The sequence below is a fragment of the Centroberyx affinis genome, unplaced genomic scaffold (genome assembly GCF_046629955.1).
Source record: "Centroberyx affinis isolate AG114_WGS23_722 - 3 ecotype Tasmania unplaced genomic scaffold, CSIRO-AGI_Caff_v1 ptg000163l_1, whole genome shotgun sequence".
Lineage (NCBI taxonomy): Eukaryota > Metazoa > Chordata > Actinopteri > Beryciformes > Berycidae > Centroberyx > Centroberyx affinis.
The window spans coordinates 1-17,058 of NW_027278860.1; the positions used below are offsets into that span (position 1 = coordinate 1).

At 38.9% G+C, this 17,058-nt stretch overlaps 1 protein-coding gene across 1 annotated transcript; it reads right to left on the reverse strand.

Annotated features, from left to right (window-relative positions):
- Window positions 1-2,318: 2,318 nt before the first annotated feature.
- Window positions 2,319-15,130, reverse strand: LOC139655782 (glial cell line-derived neurotrophic factor-like; the record flags this gene model as incomplete). Its single annotated transcript, XM_071533150.1, has 3 exons — window positions 14,896-15,130; window positions 5,799-5,935; window positions 2,319-2,478 (listed from the first exon to the last, which is right to left on the reverse strand). Coding segments are annotated over exons 1-3 (532 nt in total), but the record flags the coding sequence as incomplete, so codon positions are not given.
- Between the last annotated feature and the right edge of the window lie 1,928 nt (window positions 15,131-17,058).

Genomic DNA, 17,058 nt, shown 5'->3' on the forward strand with positions numbered 1-17,058 from the left:
CTAATTTATTTAAGGTAGTGAACAAATACTTAAGCGGGCTGATCAAACTCCTCTGAAAACATGTCAAAATACATTGACATCTACTTTCTACGGCCCAGGTAGAGGTGGAGTCATATGTGCCAGTCTGATCTACAGTGAAAGGGCAATAATCTAGGTGAAGTAAGCTCACCTTTTGAACATGCCTCTGCAGGAGGTAAAAATTAAGCGTAGCTAGTGTTGCCACCGTAAGACATATTTTGTATTATGGCTCAATCTACTTACTAGTAAAGAGAGTGGAAAGTTCAATGGTGCAATGGTGAGAGTGGTATGTTTATCCCCAGAAGGGGGCATGGCTTACATGCCGGTGGAACGTATAAAAGGCCCACCTCCTCACCAATCAGCTCTCTGGAAAAATGGAGTCACTATTTCTACAGGATTCTGATATGAACAGAAACACTGCATCTCTTAGCCACAGACGCCCTCTAGAGGCCATCTGATGAAGCGACATCTCAGTAAGCGTTACCTGACTGACTGACTGACTGACTGACTGACTGACTGACTGACCTGAATTTGCCTTGTGATGCCCTCGGCTACGGTGTGGGAAAAAGACCTGAACATGGGGATACCATTGAATGAATAAGAAGGGCTTTTCGCAGGGCAATTCCCCTTCCTTTCCATGCTGATTTATTATAGACCTATTAGATATGATATTTATTAGATCAGATATATAATAAATGTGTGTAGTGTTTCCACCACAAACTTTTGCCCACTCTGGCTATAAATGAGGACATCTAATAAATAGCAGGTAGCTTACATTAGTTGACCATAGTTATCATATCATCAGTTAAAAATTTTAAATTTAGGCCTACTGTTGCTTATTAAGTGTGCTGAAATTCTTTCATTGGATTCCCAAAAGTGATTGATGCAATAGACTGCATATATACCCAACACCTAACCTAGTGTTTTAGTATTGCTCATATTGATTCATTATAACAGTTTGTTCTTCTTGAGAGAACAACAGAAATGTTATCAATTTCTTTCCCATACCCACTTCTCTCGCTTCATGAGACAGGTCCCAGGTTGAAAATAACCAGCACTGAGCAATACTACTAATCAGTACTGATTAATACTACATTCAAAATGTAATCCATCAAACTGCCTCATATCCATTCTGAATATCCTTTCTACTGCTGTCAGGAGAACAACTTAATGATTGAGATGGAGATGAAACCTGCAGATAATAATGTAAAAATAAAACTGTCCTGTAATCTTGTATCTTCATATTTTTTCATTATTATAACCGTAATGGACAACCAAAATCCTCTCACATGTAGAAAACATTTCATGACAAAGTACATAACAATGAACATTTATTGTAATAAATGGGTTTCAGGAAAAAGTCATTTCTGCTAAAAAGTTGACTTGGGGCATATATCATAGCTTTGTTTTTTGTTTTGTTTTGTCATAGTTTTCATGACATTTTTTGTTTCAGATTCCAGGCAAACAGGCCAGTCAACCTCAGACAGCTCAGACTACAGACCTCCTCTGTTACTTGCAGAGGGCCATGGGCCACTACAATACACAGTCCCACTGCTACAGCTAATGCTGTAGACTGTATTTTTTTTTTTTTTTTTAAATATCTTATTAAAAAAGTAATATATTCCCTCAAACCTCATGCTTCTGGGTGGTGAGATGTTTGTCCGACACATGACCAGCTTTGAGTAGAGCATTCCTGCATAATATTGTATTGTGTTACACACAGCCACGTCCCATATACAGTGGATGGGTAGGAAGAAGGTCAGTGTGATATACAAATTTCCCATGTCCCAGGGTTCAGACTACTGAGGTGGGCTGTCATGAATCCACAGTGTTGAGTGAAGAGAGTCTTATGCTGTAGCTATTGGCTGACATCTCAAGTGCTGAGACATTTCACACTTGCAGCTTCTGATTGGGAGTTTTGCCATGCTAGCCATATGCCAAAACTTGCTAATATTCTGTGTAATAGCAAACGGCTGACTTCAGTCCATATGGCAGAGATCAGGTCCAGTAATATCCTGTTTCATAGCATTTAGCATGCAGTAATTCATTATGTCATAGCTCCCATTTGCAACCATTCTGCAATAGACATCTTGTGTCCTTTCTTGTAAGTGTTCAGTTGAATCGACATGGGAACTCTAAACAGTGAGTGCCTGAATGATATTAGCTGTGTCATACACAGCCACATTTCTGTGCAGAGTACCCATGCAACGTCTGATATTTATTATTAATATCCAACACCACAATGTCCCCCTCATATTCTATTGGCCGACAGCAGGGAGCACGGTCTCTCCGGGACACACCCTCCTTTCTCCATTTCTTCATGATAAGGTCGTAGTTGCGTCGCTGTTGACGACAGGAGCCGCTGCAATAGTGGAAACTTATGGTCTCATCACTAAGGTAACCGAGGCCCAGATCACTGACTGTTAACTGCTCCTCCCGAAGTGCACACTGTCTATGGACCTAGGAGCAGACAACAGGAGAGGTCAGACAGATAGGAGCAGAAAACAGGAGTGATCAGACTGATAGGAGTAGAAAACAGGAGGGGTCAGACCAAGCACATGTACAGATAGACCCCAACTGATGCTTGAGCATCTGCCTGGTTGCCCTGACTAAGAAATGTGCTCTTTGTAGTGCAAGGTTTAAGGTAAGCATAAGCTGGTAGTATTCTGATAAATTTGGGATAGCTTTGCAGAGAGCTATATCCTAAAGTCTGTAGGCCAGCTAACGTCATGCTAAGGGAAACGTATTGGGACCTATTATAAACAGTTAAATGTGCATTGAAAAAGATTGATCAATGTTACATAGCTAGTATTGTTACATCTGTATCTGGTCTGTTCATTCATTGTAGCTAATAATGAGCACTAATGTGAGCAAGCAGTCATCAAGGTTTTTACATGATAATTGTGTCAAAATTGTTTCTCATAATAAATATTTCTAAATTTGCAGTTTAATGATTTATAAATTATGCGGCATCACTGTGACCAAGGCTTATGGGAATAACAAGGAGAGAAGTTCTTATGATTGATAGGCATATTTTGTCTCATTTTATCTCATATGTATCATAATAGAAACACATAGAATACATAATGAGTTATTAATACTATATGTCATTTTATGCTAGCTTTTATTCATGAGGCTTTGTAATGTGAACACAATAAAATAGATTTTTAGCAGAACTGAACTTAATGTTCCTCACGGTATAACTTGATTTGTTTATGGAAAAATATACTATATCATATACTATATACCAAATATACTGTATCAAGTGGTGTAACCATACATTTCAACAGGGTAAAAGCTACTGTATGTAGTCAATTACGTATGTAATTGTATGTAGGCAATTCCCCCACATAATAGGGTGGAAAAACATTAATTATTTTATTGTAGTTTGGTTCTTCAGTCAGTTCAGTGAGGTAATTTCATTTTGCTGATATAAACCGCACCGTATTTGTTCCTCTGGGTCCTCCAGTAAGTTTTCCCAAATCAATGCCCAGTGCATATGGCTATTTTACAGAGGACATGAAATTATTTATGGGACCCCTGAATTGTGTGTCTATGGCTATAAGATCCAGCACTTTCCCAGTCCAGACGAGACTCTCCCCTCTCCGTGGCTTTGGGTGAGCCAGTTTTCTGGTTGCTTTTCTGTGCCTCTAGTGTGTAAATTCACACCACTAGTAGCTGCATGAAAACCAGGGTGGAATTTATGTAGGCACTGTAACAATGCATTATGTAATAACACTGCATTATGTAATAAGTTGACAAAATGTAATACATTTTCACCTCATTATGTAATAACACCCGCATTTTGTAATAATCTGCCTCATTTTGTAATACACAGCCTGAATGCAATATGTAATAAATTTCCCCACATTTTGTTTTTGGTCCCTGTAAGAACTCTAGCAGCTGCATTTTGAATAAGCTGAAGCTGTCTTTTTGGGGAGCTCTGTCAAGTGCAGCAGTCTGCTAGAAATAAAAGCGTGAATGAGTTTTTCCAGGTCGGATTTTGACATGAAGTCCCTGAGTTTGGCTGTATTTGTAAGACGATAAAAAGCTGATCTTGTTACTGCTTTTATGTGGCTATTTAGACTAAGATCAGAGTCAACTATAACGCCGGTCTAATTTAATATTTGGGAAGTTTAATTTAGCTTAATTGTTAAAAATATAGCATGTGTACAGATGAAGACATCCATTTTGGTTGGTTATTACATAATGCACTGTAACTGTGCAACTCCCGCGTTTTGTAATAACCACTGCAATATGTAACAATTTATTACAGAAATGTGGGGAAATTTATTACATATTGCATTCAAGCTGTGTATTACAAATGCGGCAGATTATTACAAAAAGCGGGTGTTATTACATAATGAAGTGAAAATTTATTACATTTTGTTGTGTTATTACATAATGCAGTGTTATTACATAATGCATTGTTACAGGCACTAAGAAAACACATTTTTCATGTGGAATATAAATAGTGCACACATTCCTCAGCCTGGCCGACCTGCGGCGAACAGGCACTTCAGCACCCTGGAGAGCGTCCGTGGAGACTGCAGAGAGGCCTGCCTGGCCTGAGTCGTAACAATAGCAGACCACTATGAAATTGATATTGGTGACAAAAGTATTAAGAAAAATGTCATGGCTTGAAGTCAAGTTTGTTTGAAATTGAAATTTTGACTGCTGGTGTAGAGAAGCCATCTCCTAGTTCCACTCAATCAATTTATTTAAGTGCAGAATCACCATGAAGCATGGTCCCAATACACTTTGCAATTACATACATAGTACCACTGGTACTATGAGGTTGTTTCCACCTTGACAACCAGTACAAGTTTGACATTTGACAACAAAAATAATTGCTTTTGTTGCAGATGGAACGAGAAAATTAAACAAAAAACTGGAGTGGAGAAGCAACTGGCTTTGGAAAAAATGCCTCAGCAGACTGAACAAGCACTTTTAATCAGGCCCTGATTAAAGTAAGTGCTTGTTCAGTCAATAGATGATCCACCAGCAGCTAATGGTTTAAAATGAATAGTTTATGCTAGAAAATAACGCTCATTATGATGGTTGTTTCTTTACTTTAGCTTGCTCAAAATATTCAGTTAGGCAGTACATGCTAAAAAAGTAAAAAAAGTTCAGTTAAGTGGACGCTTTTTTATTCCAGATACTGTATGTAGAAGAAGAGAAACTATCCAAAGTGATGTCTATATGTCAAATGTCTATGCCTAACACCACATTATTGGGTTATTTGAAGTTTTGACAATTTACAATCTGATTTTTGTATTATTTTAGGAAAATGTATGGTTTAGTTAATACAAAGGACATTTTATTTTTGATATTTAACAAAGCCATATATGTATTTTTCTTTTCCTTATATATTTCTAATATATGGTGCCAATTTACACTACTACCTTGTCTCTTGTGTTGTTATTAGATGTTGTTGTCAGATCCTCTCCACTTCCGAGACGTACCCTAGTTCTTTCTGATTATGGTCCATTATCAAACTATTCTATAACTGAGCCAAAAAGATATGCTACACAGGACTACACTGACATTTTTTTCTATCTTTTTTTTCTAATTTTAGAACCACTTCAGTTCAAAAGTGAACTGTTGCCAAATACTGACACTACCTGTCAGTGAACCCACAAGCATCTCACATGTTAAGAACAATGATGCCAGATTTTCTGTCAGGATAATCTATTACTTTCATTCTGACAATTCTGGTGCCATTTAGAGGACATCTCTCCACTACATAGTTTCAACTAACAATAGTTCCATCTACCTACCTTGGTTTGGCCACGCCCACCAGCACGCTTAGGCCGACGGCCAATAAGACTGCCCTCTCGACGTAGCTTCTTTGTTATGAGCTTGTCAATCAAGTTTTTTATCTCCTCCTCGGTGAAGGACTGGAACATCTGCATAACTGGAGGAGAGGAAGATACAAGTTGGATAAAACACAGTTTGATGAAATGTAGTACTTAAAAACTCAGGTTTACCAGTCACATTCTGCAGTTTGTGAAAGATGACATGAAATCCAATAAAATTAAAATGGAGACAGAAGTGGGGCACATGTGAAAAGAAAAATAACGAGGAGAAATCACTAGAAAGAAAGAAAATGTGATTAGTTGATGTTTATGTTGATTAGGTCATCAAAACATGGAGTTGGCGGACAAAACCTCTCAAACTAGATTAGATTAGATGGAAATTCAATGATGTGGTGAAATTAGGTTGTCACAGCAGCAAAGAATGAGATATAGATGAGAATAAGACAATGGTAGGTACTGAAGATAATGGTGGGTACTAAAAAGTAATCACACCAAACAAATAGATACTGTACATAAAGATAGAGCATATCTATTGACAGATATACAGGTTGATGCGGTTGTTCAAGTGTGCATCGGTAGCTATTTACATCATTAGGTGTACAGATGAGAGAACAAATATATAGAAATGTGTCCAGACATGCAAATATGCATTGTAGCTATTCACATTATCACTGTCATTTTTTTCTGCAATTCTGACCTTATATACAGAAATTAGTCTGAATGTGAAAATGTGCATTACTAGCAATTCCTCTATCATATAGAGTGTGTTTGCAGGAACATGTACAGGTCATATGCATAGATAGACACAGATCCGAAATTGTTTAGTAGGGCTCATGGAAGAAGCACATAAATATGTGCAAAAATGCAGGTGTGCATTTTCAGAAGCAATTGAGAGCAAGTGAATAGAGATTAATTCATGAGCTGACAGAAAGGAAAATAGAGTAAACATTTTCTGGGCAGGCATATTGTAGGTGTGACAGAGAAGCTGTCACCAGCTCTTGGTAAATTTGCTCCTTGTGCATACTTGCATACACACAAACACTGCAAATAATTCACAATTTACCCCCCTGTACTGTTTTCCATGTGTTGTAAGAATGCCAGACACCAAAGTACCCTCAGACTGATCTTTTACAAGGAAATCGAAACACGGTCAGGCTGTCTTGTGTTTGCTGTGTTCTGTTGCTGGTCTCTCTTGCAGTTCACACTCCATAGTAGACCAGCTAAGGGTGGGCAGAGATTGGCAAATGGTAGATTTGCATGGCATTTGGGTCCATCCAGGTGTTTACAGAGCAGCGTCTACGCCTCGGCAAGCCTGGTAGGCAAACTGAAAGGGGTCTAGCAGATATTGCTTGTGATTTAAGATGTGACATTTGATTATTTTCTCAAGGCAATTCATAATGAGAGAAGTCAAGGCAATTGGGCGATAATCATTAAGAGAAGATGGTTTTGTAATTTTAGGCACGGGAATAATTACTGACTCTTTACACATGGTGGGGACTGCTGGAAGATGGAAGTGAAAATGCCAGCAAGTTGGTAGGAGCAATGCTTTAGGACATGGCCTGGAATTCCATCTGGACCTGGGCTTTTATGGGCATTGCAGCCTTTAAAAGCTCCTTGGACGGCTGATTGGGAAATAGCTGTGTCCTAGTTGAGGTGGGGAGGCAGTGTTGTTCAAATCTGGCAAAGAAGATGTTTAAGTCATTAGCCAGAGTGATAGGAGAAGATGAAGCATGGCGTGTTCAATCAATGTGAGGAAAAAAGTCTTCTTTTCCTGTCTCCTAAGTGGGCGGACTGGCCAATGGACAAAATCTAGCTCTTTTTTGGTGGTTGAGAATACTGTACAACCATGGAAATGATTTTGCATGCAGATTTGCTGCCTGGAAGCTAGCAAGCAGTCAGAAATCGTGGTCAGACTTTGTGATCTCCAAGCTGACTTCACTTTTCTATCTAGCTACCATGAGAAACAAAACAATTTCTTTGAAGCACGTTATTCAAAGTTTCCTTTGAACACCTGTCCCACCACACAGACTTTTTTCTTCCTCAGTTCAACAATCCCTGCTGTTTAGTTATTTGCATCATCAGCCACAAGTCACGAATTTTGTACATTATTTTACTTTTTCCCCACTTACCCTAATTCCTGAAGTTCATCAAATCAGCAATTAAAGGCCTGAATTATGCCCTGTAAACTATAGCCTGCATTTCATGTTGTCATGGGACCGGCTGTCCCATTGCCTGCCTCACCTCCTGACCTGCCTGCCTCTCCTACTCCTTTCACTCCTCAGTCCTGCCATCCTCCTGCCAGCCACCAGATGTTCTCGGACTTCCCCTCATCACCTGTTCCCCCCACCTGCTTCCACCACACCTGTCTGTCATCAGCCCATTAGCCTTGTGTCCTTGTTCTGCTTTCTCCTACCTGTCACGAGCCAATCATCTCCCGGACTCTCCCCTGCCAGCCAGCTGTCCCTCATTTGTGTAATCAGTCTGTGTGTATATCTTGTCATGGTTCTTTGTAGTCCTTGCCAGTTTGTTGTGTTTTGTTATATGTGGTGTTTCCTGCCTTGTCACCAGTGTTTTGTGTTGGTCTGCTTAGACCATTCTGCCAGGTTTGAAATCTTAGTTTTGCCTTTTGCCTGTCGGCCTGTTTTAGTTTTTTGGATTTTCTGTTTTGTTCCCAGCCTCAGTTCTTCAATTAAAGCCTTTTGCTTTAGTTATATTCCCTCTCTGCCGGTCATTGCATTTGGGTCCAGCCCCCCTCCTCACATGACACATGTCATTTTAGAAATGTTTGCAGTTTTCACTCTACATAAATATTTGATTGTGGTTATAAACATTGTGTGCATATTTTACTGTGGACTAAAATCAGCATTGGCAGTCAAAATAAATCTGCAGGTAGAAGCCTCATGATAGTGATTCCCTTGGGTTAGGGTTAGGTATTATGGTATACTTATGTGTTTGATTGCATACATTCTGTCTGCATTGTGATCCAATCTCATTTTCAGCAAAGCAGGTGAGTAGGTCATGGTGGTTATGTTTTTACCCGTGGTGGTGGTGATGTTTCCACTCCATGGGTGGATACTCTCTCACCGATGCTAACATACTGCATGGATTGCATTTCCACAGGATTCTGGCAGATCCTTTAACCTTTCCATTGCAATACGTGCTGCGTGGATTTACACCTTGCTTTAGCATGATTTTTTTCTTACCCAGATAAGATATCCAGATACAGTGTATTTTTAAGTGTTTTTTTGGGGCATTTTTCTTTATTAGATAGTGACAGTAGAGAGAGACAGGAAAGACAGGGTAGAGAGACTTTGGGCCCTATCTTACACCCGGCGCAAAGCGCAGTGCAAGTGTCATTGCTAGTTTTCGACCGACGCAGTTGTCATTTTCACGCCCAGCGCCCACATTGTTTAAATAGCAAATGTACTTGCGCCCATCTTTGTGCCCATGGGCATGTTGGTCTTAAAATGAGGTGTGGTCAGGCACATTGTTGGCACATTGCTATCTTGAGGCAGCGGAAAGCGATTGTGCCATTGACCAACAAAAACCTGGTCTAAAATCTGGTGCAGTATTTTCCCGCTATTTAAAGGGCGCATTATTCAGATAGTAAGATCTCTCTCTCTCACCATGCAAAATAGGATCATCTAGCCTACTATGAAAATTTGCACTTGTACCTGACATGTATTTTGTTGCCAAATTGCCATTTGCTTTCACCATTACGCAATGCCAAATGCCAAAAACTACGTGTCCCTCTGACCATTACGCAGTGCCAAATGCACAACGTGCATGTCCCGTTAACCATCATCACACATTGCCAATTGCTAAATACACAATCTACAACCAAGAAAAACAACACAGTAAATATGTAAAAAGCGCAGCCCAACAAAAAATCATGAAAATAAACTGCAAGGGGGGGGGCTGCGGGTGCTGCAAATCTCTGTAGGTTGGAGGCTTTGGCTTTGCACCTCCTGGTTTTGGGTCCCAACTTTGATTCCAGTGTAGCTTGTTCTTATTTGAATACTATGATTAAAGACATCATGGTGGTGGTTCTGTGTGTGTGTGTGTGTGTGTGTGTGTGTGTGTATGTGTGTGTGTGTGTGTGTGTGTGTGTGGGTTGGGGAGGGCTTAAGTACTGTATTTAAGTACAATTTAGAGGTACTTGTATTTTACTTGAGTATTTCCATTTCATGCTACTTTATACTTCCACTCCACTGCATTTCAGAGGGAAATATTGTACTTTTTACTAAATTATGATATATTTTTATAGGTTAAGCTACCCAGCAGTATATAAAGTAATTAAAATGAGCTCCACCTTTACCAGCTGCAACATTAAAGTGATGAACACATTAATGCATCAATAATTATAGTCCAATAACATGATATATATGATTCTGAAATGGGCCGTTCTGCATAATGAGTACTTTTACTTTTGCTACTTTAAGTACATTTTGATGCTAATAGTTTTGTGACTTAAGTAACATTTTGAATGCAGGACTTTTACTTGTAACAAAGTATTTTTACACTGTGGTATTGCTACTTTTACTTAAGTCAAAGATCTGAATACTTCTTCCACCACTGCCCAGTTAACATTTATCATGCATTATGTCTATCATCACTGTCTCTTTGCTTTGGTAGTTTGGTATAAAATTAATTTGTATTTTTTTTTTTAAAAAGAGGGTGGGGGAGGCATACTTAAAAAAAAAAAAAAAGATAGAGGGTGGGTGGGGTTGGGGTGGCGGCGGCACTGAGTCCCAGATACACTGCCCACCCACACGTACTCACATGCACACGCGCGCACACACACACACACACACACACTCCAATACGCCCTAAATAGGCATGCCCACTATCACTTCCCTGAACACACATGCCTAAATAAACAACTAGCATCCAACAGAGATAGCCCTGCACCCCTGCTCACAGGCAGCCAACATATCATTCAAGCAATCATACACTCGCGCAACACACAAACACACACCCAAAAATAAGCATGTCATGAATTAATTTACTCAATGATTTCCATTTAGTGTTGCTATTAAATATTCTAAATTAGCCACAGTAGAGATGGAAAAAATAGGCACCAGAAAAATAAACCCGTTTCAAATGTGGTGAGTGCCAAATGTGAATTTTTGTGGGGGTAATTTGGCTCATTTCAGACTTTTTGTTCACACATTTCCACTTAATATGTTCTCAAGACATCAGAATTGTTGGTTGCATTATGTTTCATTTCCTCCATTTCCTCTAAATTATATTCTGTTTTTCTTTGCTCTATCCTATTATTTACTGCTTGAATGACTCAATTCCCCCCTGGATCATTAAAGTTTTATATTACCTTTTCTTACTTATCTTTATTGGTTTTAGTAATTTTGTTATCTGTTTAGATTTAAAATGAGCTATTCTCCTTTTACAAAAAGGTGGGCAGTCCACTCACCTTCTGTATTTCCTGTTTATTCAGACAGGTGGGAAACAGAAAGGGAGACAGAGTAGGGGATACAGGAGGGAAAGTTCTGTTGGGATTCGAGCCACAGGGGGAATTAACTATTCAACTACTATAAGTCTGAGCACACATTCCCCTTTTTATAGCCTAACCCCCCCCCCACACACACACACACACACACACACACACACACACACATGCAAACTCCCACTCAACCTCTCAGCACTCTTAACAGCTTGTTATGTCATCAGCCATGGTCATTCTAGGCTCAATCTGTATACACACACACACACACACACACTCTCACACACACACTTGCCAGAAGGTGAGGTCAGCCTATAGAGCAGTATTGATATGTATGTGGTGTGACCTATAAACAGTGACTGAGCTGAAGTTACTGAAAAGACTGTGTATGTATCAATGTGTCTATGTGTATTTGTATGTATGAGTGTGTATCATTGTTTGTGTATTTGTTAAGAAATTCTGTGTGGAGCAGCCAATAATGGCATACCTAACCAGTTAGGTGTGCCTATTTTGTAAGAGCCTGGTGCTAGCTGTGCAAGATTTAATCAAGGAACCCACATTGAAGAGATGTGTGTAATTGCGCTTTGAAAATGCGCACCGTCTATGGTGAGCCACAAAATGACTGATTTACACTAGATTAAACTAATGTAGAGTAGATTAGACTAAACCTAAAAAAACTAAACTAGATTAGGTGAAACCTAAATAAATCTAGACTAGACTACGCTAGACTAAACTAAATCAGACTATAATAACCTAGACTAAACTAAATCAGACTATAACTAGAAGGGCACTCGGAGAGCGCAGACCTCTGCCAAGGTTCGTGCTATTATTGCTTGTTTGTGAGTCGGATCCGGATCCGCTCCAAAATGGAATAGGTTCTTCCTTGGCCCATGCTACACCCTTCCACGAAGTTTCATGAAAATCGGGCCAGTAGTTTTTCCGTAATCCTGCTAACAGACAAACAAACAAACGGCACTGAAAACATAACCTCCTTGGCGGAGATAATAAACTAGACTAAACTAAATCAGACTATAAACTAAATAATAAACTAGACTACCCACTAAATTTACCCACTGAAAACTACATGTGATTTCAGTGTCATGTATGCTTTAGCTCTTATATAGCCCAGGATCTTTTGGGCTATGTATAGCCCAGTTTTAGACACAACAATAAATACCTTATTATATATTTAAATGAGTAAATATCAAAAATAAAAAAATATGAACCAGAGAAATACATATGTATATGTATGTATATTTTCTCATATACCCCAGAAGATGTAGTCTAAGATGTAGATGTCTGTTGACCCTATGCAGTAGTGGTCAACCAATACAGATTTTTCAGGGCTGATATAGACACCGATATTTTAGAGAAAAAAATCTGAATCAGCTTTATTGGCCAAGTATGTACACATACAAGGAATTTGACTCCGTTTTTTTCATTGCTCACATTGTACTTACACAGAATAAATATACAGCTAAAAAACAAGGACAACAAAATGGCCAGAGGTAAACCTAAACATCGAACTACTATGTACAAATATGCATATATATAAAAAAAAAAAAGTCTAAAAAAGTATAGAAAGTATATATATATGAATATATATACAGTACACATATGTGAAAAGTGAGCTCAATGTGTCAATAGCAACCGATACTTAGTGAACTGCTGGGCAGGCTTGTTTACTTTTGGCAGTGATATTATATTGCATTAAAACAATGTTTGATATTATACAATAATAATATACAAATATAGCCGCAAGCGGTGATTTCGTGGTTAAAGCACTCATGGCATTGTAGATCAATTTCAGCTATATTATTTAGGACACATACACTTGCAACAACAACAGCCAAACTTGCCATTTTGACTAATGCTCACACCTAGAGCATGCATCTATTTACCAGTTAGGGAGATGAAAATTCATGGCATTTTTGGCCCCACCTATGAGATGACTTGAGTGCTGTTGCAGAAATGCTTGATGATCTCTGTTGAACATGTGTAACAAGTTTTGTACTGATTGGAAAAACTCAGTGAGTTACGGGCGGTTTTGTTTTAGGCCACGCCCCTTGTAAATGTTATTGGTTGCTGGCTGCCATATCATCCGATTTTGCTGAAAAATGGTTACAAGATGTAACTCAATGCCTTTTGGTGGTGATGGTGGTGAAAAAGCCTTAGGGAAGATACCGTTTTGGTAACACTTTAACATAATGAATGTTTATAAGCCCTTAATAAACAATGAATTACAGATGAATTAATGATGAGTTCATGTGTAGTTAATTATCAATTCATTATTATCAATTGATGATTAACTCCACAATAAACATTCATTATTTTAAAGTATTACCACTGTTTTTCACAATATTCAAAATGGTGCACAATTGTCATGCTGGATTTAGGTGGTCTTAAGGCAGATTTAGAAGCTATGACAGCTGGATCATGTTACCAAGTTTGATGTAAATCAGACTTAAATTCTGTGAGATACAGCATTTTAAAATTTTTCAATGCCACTACAGTGGCCCCTTTTGGCCGATTTGCATGAAATTTGAGTAGTGGGGGTAATAGGAGCCCACCTGCCAAATATGGTTGCTGCAGACACTTTTAGCTGAGAAAAAGAAGAAGAAGGAAGAAAGAAAGAAAGAAAGAAAAAAAGAAAGAAAGATGATTTCCAGCAAATACAATAGGGTTCCAGCACCTGCCGTGCTTGGACTCCTAGTAATAATGAGTGTTTAGTCCATGCCAGAGTGAAAAGAGTCCTGCTATCCCAGTAACTCCTGAAATAGTATGTTAATAACCTAATGTTACAAGCCAAAAAATATAATCAAATGACAATAATTCCAACTGGTGAGCAGAACACATGGAACACAAATGTAGTTCCCGCAAGTAAAAGCTGCATCACTGGAGGCTTAAAATACTTCCGGACCCTGAATATCAGAGGTGGGACCAAGTCATTGTTTTGCAAGTCAAAAGTAAGTCTCAAGTCTTTGCACTCAAGTCCCAAGTCAAGTCCCAAGTCAAGACAGGCAAGTCCCGAGTCAAGTCCCAAGTCAAGACTGACAAGTTCCAAGTCAAGCCCCAAGTCCTAAACTTTGAGTTTTTGGTTGACCACCGCATAGTTTTTGTATGCGAACGAAATTATCTTTGGTATCATTTTTTCCAACTGGCGCTCAGTAACATAACGTTAGATCTTCATTGTTCTCTCCTGCAACTTGATTGGATGCTGTCAGATTGGTTCAAACAAAGTGGATCTGGGAAATGAAGTGTCGACTTGCTGGGAATGAACAGCGTTAACATTGATTGAAGTTGATTCAGGATATGTAGGGAAATTAATTGATTTGTGGCACTTTTAAAATAACATACTTTTTAATCTTTGGGTTTGGGGGAAGGTATCAAGTCTTTTCAAGTCAAAAGGCTCAAGTCCAAGTGAAGTCACGAGTCATTGGTGTTAAAGTCCAAGTCGAGTTGCAAGTCTTTTTTGATTTTGTCGAGTCTAAAGTCATCAAATTTGTGACTCGACTCTGTCCAAGTCATGTGACTCGAGTCCACACCTCTGCTGAATATTAGAACTGTTAAGATGCAAGGCACAACAGTGACACTTACATTCTGACAGGATGGAGCTGAGGCCTGCTGTAGAGCGCCCCCTACGCCTCCCTGACAACATCACTGGGGAGGAGGAGGAAGGAGATGATAATGATGATACTGCTGCTGATGATGACGAGGACATTAATTTCCAGGAGGGAAGGAGCCTGTGTTTCGTGGTTGTGGTAACGGGGCTTCTAGACAGGAAGCAGCAGAGGACTGTGCCAAATATCACCACGGCGATGAAGACTGACATCTTCCATAACCTCATCTTAGAAGGCCAGAGAACATGAACACTGTGAAAGCAGAAAGAAACAGACATAAATAAATACTGGATCAGAACAGCAAGATATGAACAAGAACACATGACATGGTGACAGAGGCTTGAGTTAGTCTCTGGTCATTGCTAGGCACTTGTTCAACTCTTGTCCGCACCCTGATTTTAGCATCTCTGCATTGGTTACCTGTTAGAACTTTTCTCAGGCGCAAAACCGAGTCTGCAGCAAGGTTATTATCGTTAACGAAAACTAACTAAATAATGAAAACTAGGTGTGAAAAAACATTTTCGTTAACTGAAATAAAAATAAAAACGAGGCTTTACAAAAAAACGATAACTAACTGAAACTGTATTGTGTGTTTACAAAACTAACTAAAATAAACTAAAATTGTAGAGAAAATATCTTTAGTTTTCGTCTTTGTCAATTTATTTCACACATAAGCCTAGTATTTTGAATTTTTGAATCTCGCTCCTGACAAATACCCCATATTACAAAAAAGACTAAAACACTGAAACTAAAAAAACTAAACTAAAACTAAGCATTTTCAAAAAATAAAAACTCAACTAAACTAGCAAACCCACTTTAAAAACAAATTAAAACTAAACTGAAATTGAAAACAAAAAGTCAAAACGAAATAAAAATAAAAACTAATGAAAAATGCAAAACTATAACAACCTTGGTCTGCAGGCTTTCTTTCTGTTCCTAGGCTAACCTCTTCATGTAGTCAGGTGCTTTACACATCTGCCTTCAATGTCCCTCATGTACATTCTCTTCTTCCCAGCATATGTAGTTCTCTTGCACTTGAAGAGTTAACTGTTAAACCTCTAATTAACTCTGAGTTTCCGCTAACAGCTTGTCTCTAATAAGTGCTGGCTGAAGTCGGTTGAAGCAAGTAAATGCCTGGGGAACTCGTCCTTTACGTTAGATTTATTGCGCTCAGGCTAAACAAAACAATCTGGATCTGGTTCCTCAAAACCATCATAGTGTCAGTCATCTGGGTTTGATTATGAGCCTATAGAGATTGGCTGCATTCACAGAGAACAGAATAATCGTATTTTTAACCCTTTTTAGGCACAGAACTGATCTTGTCATGGCTGAACCATGTGCAGTCCCTTATAGGAAACCATTAGAAGACCAGAACCATGTAACAAACTGCTATGAATTTTACTGCTCTGTTCCTATTTAAATGATGCTTAAGATACTCTATAAAATAAGATGTCCCAGTAAGATGCTATTGGGAAAGTAGTCTGTTTTTTTGATTGACATTTTCTTCCCCTTAATCTGTGATGTCACAGTCCACACCCAGCTGGCTAAAAAGTCTGAAATCATATTGTGCGCTGGGGTTGATTAATGTGTTTATTGTTAAGACATTAACCACTGTCTTCTCTGCATGATATCCCACACAATGAATGGATGAAATTATTGTCTATTTGACAACCCTGGCCAGACTGCCTTTCTGGACCTGCAGGGCTCAATCGGGACAGCGCAGGAGCTAAAAGTGCACAAGGTTTCACATATACACCATCACCAGTGGAAGCAGGCTTTTGAACCAACCCTATGTGTTAACACATACTCGTCAGCTGCAGCCGCTGTCTTCAGCTTGTTCTCATTTATGTAAGTGGCAATGCTGCCAGGAACCAAGTTTTTAAATTGCTCCAAAACAATCCAATTACTCAAGTCTTCATATGTGTTGTTTACCTCAGAAGCTGAACACCACGCACGATGGGCTGCAATGTCACATGTTACTAAACCTCTTCCTGTAAGCTTCTGGAACCAGTTCATACACTTTCGACACAGCCTTCTTAACCTTTGCATAATCCATACACTCAACAGGACTGAGAGCAGAATAAACCTCCTGAACCTTCCCTGTGAAAATACACTGAACCATCCAAGTTTTGTCCAAATC